This window comes from Diorhabda sublineata, chromosome 4 (assembly GCF_026230105.1).
Source record: "Diorhabda sublineata isolate icDioSubl1.1 chromosome 4, icDioSubl1.1, whole genome shotgun sequence".
In the NCBI taxonomy this organism is placed as follows: domain Eukaryota; kingdom Metazoa; phylum Arthropoda; class Insecta; order Coleoptera; family Chrysomelidae; genus Diorhabda; species Diorhabda sublineata.
In genome coordinates, this window is record NC_079477.1 from 31,231,892 (window position 1) to 31,244,712 (window position 12,821).

The 12,821-nt window shown below is 29.8% G+C and overlaps 1 protein-coding gene across 1 annotated transcript; it reads left to right on the plus strand.

Annotated features, from left to right (window-relative positions):
• The first annotated feature begins 665 nt into the window (after positions 1 to 665).
• Positions 666 to 12,821, plus strand: LOC130442547 (N-acetylglucosamine-6-sulfatase-like). Its single transcript, XM_056776736.1, has 9 exons — positions 666 to 773; positions 2,774 to 2,893; positions 2,948 to 3,007; positions 4,227 to 4,433; positions 5,817 to 6,140; positions 6,682 to 6,877; positions 8,124 to 8,434; positions 9,986 to 10,102; positions 12,572 to 12,821. The coding sequence occupies exons 2-9, from the start codon at positions 2,777 to 2,779 to the stop codon at positions 12,719 to 12,721; spliced, it is 1,482 nt and encodes a 493-aa protein (XP_056632714.1). The 5' UTR covers positions 666 to 773; positions 2,774 to 2,776; the 3' UTR covers positions 12,722 to 12,821.

Here is a 12,821-nt window from a genome sequence, read left to right on the forward strand (position 1 = left end):
ACAGCAACGTAGAAAGGTCAATTATGAATGGTATACCTGCATTTGTTTGGCAAACGTGTTCGAAAAAATCAGGGTAAGCTGATGAAGCATTTGTCGCGTTCAAATCACAAGTTATGGAGGTACCTCATTCGGAATGGAAGAAATGCTTCAACAATTGGTTCATATGCATCGAAAAATGTATTGATCTTAATGGATAATATTTTAAAAAACTTGAAATGCTGGCTGATACCTATTATATTTAAAATATATGAATAACCTTTTGATTGCACTTACTTCTCATAGCTCTTTAGTAAATTTTTGTTAGAGGTACATTATATTTAATGTGATCTTTCTGTCAATATTCCAGAATAAAAATGATAAAATTTTATACTATTTCTATTCAAACATTAAGAAACGGAATATGGATGAATTAATTATTCACTCATTTACGTCATTGAAAACCTATATAATTTTATTCTCAACAAACTCTATTTTGTACAAAAGTTCAATACTGAATCTAGTGAGAGAAGTGAGCGAAAGAAATAGAAGTTTTCCATTTTGAATGTGTAAAACAATTCAAACTTATTCAGGAATTTCTCTCATGTAATCAACTTGAAGCTGTTATTCAAAATTTTAGAAAAGATTAGATAGTCTTCGTCCATATATAAACGTTGCCTATGATCTTGGGGAATTTGTTTGTAGTATATGTTTAATAAAAGTGTTCTCAATATTAATATTTAGAGGGATTTTTATATTGATATTTTTCATTTGTTTCCGATCATTTTTGATACACAGTGAGTAGACGAATATAATTCCATTTTTTGATAAGAGGAAACTAAGTATGATTTCAGTTATCTGTTCTTGTGAATTTCTCACTTCCTCACTAGACAGAAACTATTCATCTTTTATAGATATTCTCAGCAAGCGCAAAAACTTTCCGACAACGGAATAAATCCATCATAAATTATATAGCAATTAATTTTATACCGATTTTCCGATGGAGGAAAGATAATCTTTTTCAAAATGCTACCTCTTTTAGTGCTGTTTGAAATTTCGAGTGTGTGATACCACGTGGGTTGATTCCCGACGAAGCTATCACGGTTGCTCGGCCTTCCAACATCCCCTCGCAAATTGGTATCTGTGTATCATAAATAAAGTGAATAAAATTCGTACTAACATGGCGGAAAGGTGACGCTCTCCATCTTTTAAGCTACTACATCCTCCTCACATACTTATATACAAAAATCACAAGTAAATAGTATTTCTAGTGCAACCAACAAATTAAGAAAAAATTTTGTTACTGTTTTATCCTTCATAAGAATAAAAAGGGCAAAGTAAGTGTTCGAATGTTGGGATACTGTATCTTTGAATTAGCATGTGGGTTTAATCAAACAATAATTATTTATACACTGCTAATACAAAACATTATTATCATTGAAAATGAAAATTTTACTAAGCGTACTAATTGTAATAAAATAATATACTGTAATAAATGATTTTTTCTATTGATGCGTAGAAACAATACATAAATATTATGTGTTACTCTATCCGGCTGTATTTGAGGAGAAGTAGGATATTAAAAAGAAAAATAAAACAATAAATATTAGAAAATGATTTATCAACTTGGTAATTCTGATTTTAAAAAACTAAAAACAATAACAAAAAGTTATTCTTCGAATAGTTGATGATTTTTATGAATAATAATAATAATAATGATTTAAGTGTTTTTGTGTCATATTACTTCGCTCATTCAGATTTCTGTTAATTTAGCTTACCTTTGGCACTATAAACAATGATGTATTTTTGTATGTATGTATGTATTTGTATGTATTTGTATTTGTATGTATTTTGCATTTTTTAATTATTATAACAACATCCAATTATTCTACAACTATTAAACTATTAAACTTTTAAAACTCATTACTTGTGAGATGCTTTTGATAAATAACATATGGATGCCATTTGCCTGACATTAGCGAACGCAGCGTCGCCCTGACCTTGACCCTAACGAAAATAATGGATTCTCAATTTACTGTGGAAAACCCAATAGCGAACTCCTCTTCTCTATTTAGCCTAAATGATATTTCTGTTCAGAACCGATATCTAAAATAAATGATATTAAACCTGTTAAACTATTTCTATATTCAATAACTAAGACCTAGAGAGAATTTTTATCATGCTGCATGAAACCGTCAACTATTTCAACGAGCAATATTTTCAAATGAATCACCAATGAAGTTAATATTTATTACCAAGTTATCAACTGTAAAAGTAAAGTTCAAATATCAACCGCTACTAACACTTGATCATATGAGAGAAACGACATAACTATGGAGAAAAAAGCGATAGAATACTAAATATAAATATAAAATTGATTCATTGACATTTGATAACTTCGACACTGTGATGCACATTGAAGATTCTCTAGATACACATTTTGAATGAATTTTGGCGAATACACTATACATTAAAAAACACCATATCTTCACCATTACCGATGCAAATATTCTATTCCAGTTTCGAACTAAATATGCATTTGTTAACTTTGCTCTTATATGTTAACTGACAAATGAGGGAATCTTTTAAAAAATTGGATTGGGAAGAGATTGAGAATATTAGCCGCAAATGATCAACATTTTATATTCCATCGAGCTCCAAATTGAGTATTATATAAATATATATGAGTCTGTGTCCAGTGAGTTATTGATCTATAGATATACACATCAGTTTGCTATGGAATATATTTTAATTATATTTTTCAATATTGTTACCATAAATTAATTTATTTTTGTAGGAAATGACATTTCTGTTGTTCCGTACACTTATACTAGCCACACTGTACCAATGTTTTTATGGCGATCCAAACTTTGTACTAATTCTAACAGATGATCAAGATTTATTGTTAGACTCAATGGTAAACATTATTTAACAATGTCTACATTTGATTAATACATGAAGTTTTTTCTAGAGTGCGATGGAAAATACCGTTAACTTATTAGGAAATAATGGAAAAACGTTTCAAAATGCTGTAAGTACATACATAACTTTTGTCCCTTAAATTTGATTTAAATATATTGATATTGATATAATCGCACTAAAAATTTACGGCAATTACGACAGTCCTCTATGTATTTTGTGTACTTTGCATCAAAACTAGAAGTAATGGTTCAATGATGCTCATACAAGTTGGGCATACCGAATACATCGTTCCCACTTCCACTACACCAAAAAATGGTTATCGAAACGCGCGTCAGGTAGTGTCATAGTGAAAAGGATAGCTTCTATGAGGTGAGCTAAGCTAGAGCTGTACAATTTAGCCAAAGATATCTTTGAAATCGGGTTTTGATTAGTACTCTGTGAATTTAAAAACAATCGGCGACGAAGAGAAATTTACTCACCCCAGATCTTCTCCAGTTCAAAAGTCAAAGGTAATCTTATCCATTCGCGATCATACAAATAATAACAAATACTAAAAATTGTTATTTTGGTTGTCAGCCTAGCAGGGAATAACTCAAATTATTGCTTATTTGAATAGAAATCCAACAAGTGGGGGATAAAAATCGAATGATGGAAAAAAGTTAGATCTATGTGGCTTGAATACATAAACCATCTGTCAGATTAGAAACTATCTTTTTTGTGAGTCTATTTTCACGAGGAATCCATATAAAAGTGAATATGATATGATGAGCAATTTGGAATTAAATAAAAGTAAAAGCATGGGATAACTTAAGTGACATTATTTCAAATAAGAAACTTGCGAATTTCGGAATTTATACCATATTCAAAATTTCTCAATCGATTGCCAAAATCAAGGAACTCTTGATTAACCAAACTTCACAAATGTCTTTGAGTATTTTCATAACTTTTGTTGTTCCCACCTGATTATGTAAATAGGACAGATGTACGCTCTAAACTTTTTTTCTCAATTCTGATAATACTTCACTGTCCAATTATCTTCGTTGTCTAGCAAATTGATAAAGAGTATTCTGAGATTATGAAATTCTTTCCACAAAATCGACGAGTATGTTGATAATATTAAATTGCACTGAATAATTTTACAGAACTGCATCTGGCTTACAAGTCACATATTTATTCCTCAAATCTGTGAAATATGTTTATTACTTAACGAAATATGTGCACGTTTTCATGAGAGAACTATAAACTGAATATTAAAGCCACGTTTCGGATATTTATCTGATCATATGATATGAAAATATAAAAATAATTATTTTATCATTGATTTTTAGTTTGCGAATACCCCTATCTGTTGTCCAAGTAGAAGTACCATATTGACAGGAAAATTCGCGCACAACACTGGAGTTGTAAATAATTCTGTAAACGGAAACTGTTCAAGTCACATATGGCAGGAAAATCATGAGCCTAATAATATCGCCGCTATTCTCAATAGGAATAAAAACTACGTTACATACTATTCTGGAAAATATTTGAATATGGTAAATTATATCAATTTTCTTAATAACATCTCGTGAGTTTCTAGTAGTGATTCAGAATGGTGCATAATTTTACACTGATTGCTCATTACTGCAGTGTGAATCTGAATATTTTAATAGCTTTTGTTGCGTTAATGGATATATTTATGTCCATGTTTAAAATAAGTCGAGTGAAAACAGTTTATAGATTACTTCTCAAATAATGATTTTAAGTAGTAGCCATTGCTTCATAGTATGTTAAAGTGGATATCTGAAAGCTGTGAAAGCATGAATGAATATTTTTTTATTCTGAAGACTTATTGGCTCCAAAGAGCATGTGACGAAAAAGTATGTCATGAATTGTACCACATTTAGGTAGTCTAATGTATACTAGTAATTATCTGATGGTTCACAATGTTCATTTGAATTTTTGAAGGCTTTTTATTGAAATTTTAAGAAGGAAATGTCTCTCTTCAATTACCTTCATGGTGATAACGATTCCTCTGGACATATACAAGTTATGTTTGTATTGCAAATGAGTCATTTCTGCAATAATGAAAGTCGGTTTCTATCAAGATAGAGCCAATTTTTGAAAAAATCAGGGTATCAATGAAGCTTCTGCTTCACTTTCCTATTGATTGTTTACTAAATTTACTGTCTCAGTATAAGATGACCTATGCTATCTGTGTGAAATGTAAAGCTCTATGTTGGAAATTATTTTTCCGGAATTGATCTTTGTTATTTCCCAGATGTTGAAACCATTGATGCAGAGTATTAGTTTAAAAACAATTCTGGCCGATTCTCTACACCATCCATATTTTTTAGACTGGCCCTCAGTCCAATGTTGGAAATAAAGCGTTGGAATGGTTGTCTTGATAATTCGGATGAAATATTCCTAAAAATTTTTCTTTGTTCACTAAATCGTTAGGTTGTTGATTGATGTCTTCAATAATCGTATGGCGTATCCCCTAATTGGAGAATATAAATTACAATTGAAGAAATGAATTCTGTTTCATTTGGTTTTTTCAAGACTCTAATCTTATTTCTGTCAGATTTTATTTTTCAATGATCCTATGAAAAATAATTGAGAATGATCATACCTTTCCAATTTTTATCATCAACAATATGCTGGATTAATAATGCGTTTAATTTGTTGTAAATTTTAAATTGGATAAAAAATAATGAAGAAGATAATTGTTGAATCAGGATTCATAATATGCATTCCAAGGAAACTGATTCTCGTCCATAATTACAGTAAGTTTGTTTTCTTCTAAACTATTTTATAATATTGTCTACATTGAAGTTTCTCCTGATTATTCAACAATAACCATAATAATTGAAATACTGATTTTTGTATGGTCCGCATCTTAATTATTTGGTAATTTTGTACTCATATAACACTTTCAGTATGGGTCTGAAGAAGTCGGAGGTACCAAACGTGTTCCAGAAGGATTTGAGTGGTGGGTAGGTTTGAAAGGAAGCTCAGTCTATTATGATTATACGTTATCAATTAATGGAACAGAACATCATTATAATGACAAATACTTAACAGACGATTTAGCAGAGCACTCTATCAAATTTTTGGAACAGAGGGCAACCGATAGGCCATTTTTTATGGTTATAGCACCACCAGCTCCGCATTCTCCTTTCACACCTGCAGAACGACATAAAGATAAGTATGCGGGAACTAAAGCTGTTAGAAGTCCATCTTTCAATCATTCAGGACTAGACGTACGTATGAGAAGAAAATAATTGTGATAAGGCAATTTTTTTCAAACAAAAGATTAGAAATTGATTGATGAAAAATTATAATCCTTAGAACCTTGTTTGATTTCATGCATATTTATTTTCTCTATTTCATGTAACTGAACTAAATTTCAGTTTCATGAAATTCAATTTTCCTCATCTTGGATTAATCATTTATGGAGAAGAATCAGAGTCGAAGGCCTCACAATTTTTTTATCTGAAAATATTAAGACATTTTATTGAACTCACTGTGTTTTTCGTATAGATGGGAAAGTTCACCACAAAATATAATATATTGTAACACTTCATGTAATTTTCATATTTTTTTTTCATGCGCCAATGGTTAGCGCTGTCAAAGCACGTTAAATTATTGAAATTGAAAAAGGCTTTTGACCATGTTTACTAGAATTCATGTTGAGTTATATTTTTCTATAAATACATTTGATGAAAATAGAGTATTAGGTTAACACCCTTGATGTTCGTGTAACAATTATTCACATATAATATTTGATGACCCTATTTTTAGAAACACTGGTTGATACGGATGCCTCCAGAATATTTACCAGATGATGTAGATGTACTTGATAAGGCACAACAGCACAGATTGGAATCATTGTTATCTGTTGATGAATTAGTAAAAGGTCTCGTTTCCAAACTGGAAATATTGGATTTATTGAAGGATACTTATATTATCTTCACGTCAGATCATGGATTCCACATAGGTAAAGAGTCATATGTTTCTAGTTTCTCATTTAGATGTATACTTTTGTCATTATGCTGAGCATTTTTCTATGGAGAAAGCAGCTGATAGAGTTGAGAAATCAATCTTAATATTATTTAAGGAAAAACATTTTCTTTTTGTAAGTCATTCGTAAATACCTACTTGATGTTTATGCTTGAATGTCAATCTTGACTTCTAGAAAACACTCACTTAATTTTTTTTTAATATACCGAGTTTAACCAAATATTTGATGAATCAACTAACGAATACCATACAAATTCAGCGCAATACTTACGGGGTGTTTTAGCATTCAAGTCCAATAATCAAAACTCTCACGCATATCTTTATGGCACTCCAATTTGCATGAACCTCTTATCAGTTATATGTCTAAGTGGAAATTATTCCAGACTAGTGATTCCCAAAGTGGTTTAAATGGTTCAATTCAATTAAACTCCCAGACATCTAAGTTTAAATGTAACAGCATCCACCAATATATCATAGGTTGTTTCTTGAAACTTTGCCACATACTAAAGTGAAAAGAATACTTTCGTCAAAATTACAACATATATTTTTTATTTATCATCTACTGGGGATGTGGTGGATTTTCTTTTTTAAGTACTAAAAAAATTGGAAAGTGACTTACTCCAGTCATTGCTGATAAGCGACGAGTATTTCTTCCAGGATTATTAAAAACTTGCAATAAAATGTCATCTTCCTGGTCAACTCCTAAAAGTTTCTTAGGTTTAAATTTACCGTCGTGTTTTGATCTACAAAAATTTTATCTGTAAGTTTGGCGATTGGGTTGTACTTGGTTCGATACATTTCTTTATATCATTAAGTAGAGGAAATACATGTATACATTTTTTGTTCATAAATCCAAAGCAAATATTGTACATATTTGAAAACCAATGGAATTATTATGTAGTGGAATTTTGTTTCAATCAACTGTTCAAATTTTACAATAATTAACAGTATAATAACTAACAATAACAAATAACAGCAATTATAGCGACAAAATATGACCGAATAAAAAAGTTCTATTGAAACATATATAATATTTTACATTGTATAATCAGTTTGAGTAAGTATTATTTTGGTATTTCCAGAATCATAATTCATTTTCATATACCGCTATTATTTCTATTCTTTCCTACAACCTCTTTAGCATCATTGATCGACAGAATATTCAACGTTATTACTATTTTATTGTCTGAATCACCAGTTTATTTTATTCTAGTTAATTTTAGGACAATTCAGTCAAGCAGTGGACAAAAGACTGCCCTATGAAACAGACATTCGAGTACCTTTCATCATAAGTGGACCCAATATACCCGCCAAGTCATTAGAAACGTTCCCAATATCTGCCGTGGATATTGCTCCTACTATAATAGATTTGGCGAATATCGATGTACCATCTTATATAGATGGAACAAGTTTCAAAAAACAATTGTTCGAAGAACAATCTGGTCCTTTCAATAAAACTATACTCATTGAATATACGGGACTGGCAACTCCGAGACATGATGATAGATGTCCTTGGAATGATTCAAATTTAAGTGTAAGTATGTGATTTTGATATATGATTGATTTGACAAATGCAATTGAGAGAAATGAATATGTATTCAATAATCTATTTTGATTTGATACCATTATATAAGTTGATGAAATTAATCGGTACCATGTAACAATTATTTGCGTTAGATCCATGTGGAGAGCACCAGAAATATATCTTGTTACAACAGTGTTGATATAAATCAATTTTGTGAGGTTAATCAAAATCAGTTCGGATTTTATGAAGTATAAGAAAAATTGGTAATACTCATTATAAAGCTATAATTCTATTCCATCCATTTCCTAAGGGGGTTTTCATATAATATAATTTAAACGAGGATTAATACATTCTACAATTGTTTTCCATCTTTCTTTTTTTCAGTTATTTATCATCTTTTTGTATTTCATAATTCGTCCTGAGGGATTTCATAACACCATTTCTCACCTGCTTGCTTCACATCTCATTATATTTCGCTTTCAATCCTCAAACATGAAATTGAAGACACAAAGAAAAATTATAGTGAAGTAACTTGACTTTGGTTACTTATTAAGAAAAAAGCTTTATGCACGAGCAGGGTATCACCAAACAATGGAATCTGTAGTGTCGGATTTACTCATTGAAATTTCCTTCCCACTTTTCAAAAACGGGAAATAACAATGAAGAATATTAATCTGTTGTAGTTATTTCGGTACTGTATTTTATATTTTTATTATTTATTAGGCTCATTTTGTAATTCTAGGATGTAATGAAATGAAATCTCAAAATTACATATACCTTTATTAAGGTATATGTATACTGATGCCTTTGTTATTTGAAGATGACCACAAAAATCCTAGATTATAGTCTCTTTCCATGCAGATTTCTAGCACTGGTCATTTTGTCATTAGAATTTCAAGTGATCACTTTGTTTAATGGTATTTATATTTGTAGAAATATGGGTAATTTGTTATTGTGTTGTTGATTATGACTGAAGCTACAACTAAATTCTAAAAACTGTTTCATGACAGGTTTTCAAACTCTAGAAAGGTTCTCAAATAAACAAGGAAGATTTCCAAATTGAAGGGTACAGAATAACATAGAATTATGTTATGATTATCGACGTGTCTCTAAAAAAGGAACTCTACAACATACTAATGTACACTTGGAGTTGGTCATAATTATGATCCAAATATCGATAAACACATTTCACATTTCATCGTTTCATTCAATTGCATGGGTGAGAAAAAATAAGAAGGAAAATGTTGCTATTTCCTTAATGAGTTGATTAACATTTCGATTATTAGCAGTTGTTTTTTGTTTGTTACTATTTCTAAATAAATGAATGATCTGTGTAATATTATTTTCGAACATCAATTCATACTAGAATCACACAAATATTCAAAAATATGTAGTAACCGTGCTCCATATATAAAACCGAATACTCCACAAAACTCCATACAAAGGTAAATATATGCAAAAAGATTTTATTCAGCATTTCCTGGAATGCTGGGCATAGACCCACCACCAAATATTCCGTATTTTGTAGACCGCTTTACCGTATATATTTTATATTTTTAGGGATGTTCTCCGGAGTACTGGTGTAAATGTAATGACGCAAGAAATAATACATACACTTGTGTAGTTGAACTGACAGAGTCTCAAGGATTCAAATTTTGTAGTTTCAAGGACGATGAGGTAATTTTTGATTTGAAGATTTCGAGAATTTGCAAAATACCTTGAAAATTCGCAAATAATTCTGTGCTTACAGGTGGATGGGCATATGACAAGTATATATATATATATATATATATATATATATATATATATATATATATATGTATATAATTCTTTTTTATAATTTTTGGAAAATAGATAAAATTTTTGATGTTTCAATATTTGATAAAGACTAAAAGCAACATCAAAAATTTTAACTATCTTCTAAAAATTATGAAAAAGAACTAATTTTATAACAGAGGAGGTCTACGAAATAAGAAATTGAAAAGTTTATATAAATTCCATTCATTTCTTATTTAGACCTTTTGATATATTAAAATATTTTGATGAAGACTTAAAATTAATCGAAACGTCAATATTTATATTGATATTTCTATCAAAGTCAATTTGAATATTGAATTTTGAATTCCATGAACTTAAAAAAATTTCAAATACAAGCTTTAATAATATCAAAATCACCGGAAATCTTGATCCACTATTTCCCAGACGATGAATACATAAGTATTCGATAGCTCGGAAAATATTTTAAAGTTAGTCCACTCTTGGGGGATTGTAATGAACTAGTTGGATGAAGTGGACTGTCGTGTTTGTCGTTCACTACAGCACCTAAGTAGATGTGTTGTTTTCTTCAACGAGGTTGCGGAATGAAGGACCAGTCGTAATTTTAAGTAACGTTTAATAAAAACACTTAAATACGACAATATTACACGTAAATCGATGTACAAAATAAGCAACAAGATAAATCAACAAGAATGTCCACAGTGATATATAGTTGGTTACAAAAGATAGCGAAGTTTATATGTATATTTTTCCGGTTATTCTTGAACGAAGTAACAGAAAATTGCACGTTTTATGTTGCGTCGTAACGCGAGAGATATTTTGATTATTCAGGTAAATCGTAATTTTGCCCGTTTGTAAGGTTAAGATTTTTTATGAGTTGATAAGTGGGAGAGAATCGTTAAGTTGATTTAGATATAGTTCGTTAGTTTTAACGCGCACTGTATGTTTAGTTTCTGTTTACTGTGGATTCTTATTTCTCACTGTTATGTACTGTGTTACTTTCTGCTCTCTTACTGTCTCGTGCATGAATGTTAAATTTTATTTATATGGGCTAAAATGGGGGTTAAAAGTATTCCAATATCGTGGTAATATTTTGCCGTGAAGCAATAAAAAGAATCTATATTTTTCAAACAGATTTTTTGAAATTTCTCTTTTGTTTGTATAAGGGTTAACCAGATGGACTTGGAATAGTTTGTAAAAGAATAATGAAGGTTTTCAAAAGTTTTCAATAGTAATTGCTTTTGTGTTTATTTGAGAGAAAGTTATTAGTGACACTTTAGAAATTTAACGATTGGTCTCTTGAGGAGAGAGAGAGTTATTTATTAGGGGTTTAAAGGTACAAAGGACATTCGAAATTTGTCATTGTCTGAAAATTCATAAAATTGTGAAAGTCTTAACGATTATGGTATTTACAGTATGTTGAATCGCAACATCCACTTTAGTGTTTCCTTGCCACGTTTCCGCACATAATATAGCTTGCCAAAGACTTTATATTCAATATATATATATATATATATATATATATATATATATATATATATATATATATAAATATATATAGAAAGATAGATGCAAATAAATAAGATGGCTAGAAAAAAACTAGAAGCTAGAACTACCCGGAAAATATTTTGAGGAGAAAATTCTGAAACAAATCAGCTTTGGTAGACATAATTTAAGGCAAAAATCATAACCCTCATGAACTTCTAAAATTATCTCAAATAGGAATAGATGTTAAGCCATACTTGTTAAGAAGGACTTTGCTAAACTTTATTTTGAAAAATTCTGTTGTTGCATGTTATCACTGTTGAAATTTCTCAAAAAGGAATCAATTGAATCGATTCCTATCCAAAACCTAATATACGAGTATTAGTAGTGAACTTCCAACAATCTCCATACATTGAACTAGATAATTTTCAATACTTTGCTTTTAATGTGGTTCCATTAAAACAAAATACAAAGAATTTGTATAGTGACCAAATGCACTTCTTCGTATTGTTTATTCAACAATGAGAAAATTTTCCAATTAAATAGTCACGCACTTTTCGTGGGTAACTTGAAGTACTCTATCTATCCTGAATTAGATAGCTGGGTATTTGTCAAAATGTTATAGTTATGTTATTCATTTATATTTAATTCTGCAAAACCGCTACCAACGGTGTCATCATCAAACAGTTCCAGCAGTAACGATATGTTATTTTGTTTTGTTTTTAACATGTATCTGTTGATTTACATTATTTTGTTAATTATCAAAGATATGAACGAAAAATTTTTAAAATTTGGTTGACAAAATGTTTGAAATAACCATTTAAAACACATTTTTTCAAATAGAGTTAGATCGTTTTTTTAATTAATTATCATCATAATTTTTAGCATTTCATCGAAGCATACGATTTAACAGAGGATCCATTTGAGTTGAAAAATATGGCAAATGAATTGAACAGTGGAACAAAACAACACTATTTATCGATTATTGAAAATCTGGGAAAATGCCAAGGCACTGAGTGTCGAAAAATGATATAAAAGATTTCATTCAAAAACACAATTGAATAAATTTCTTTAAAAAATTCAATTATATTTTAGATTTGTTGTTAAAATATTGAGTAAATTGTATCAAATTTTA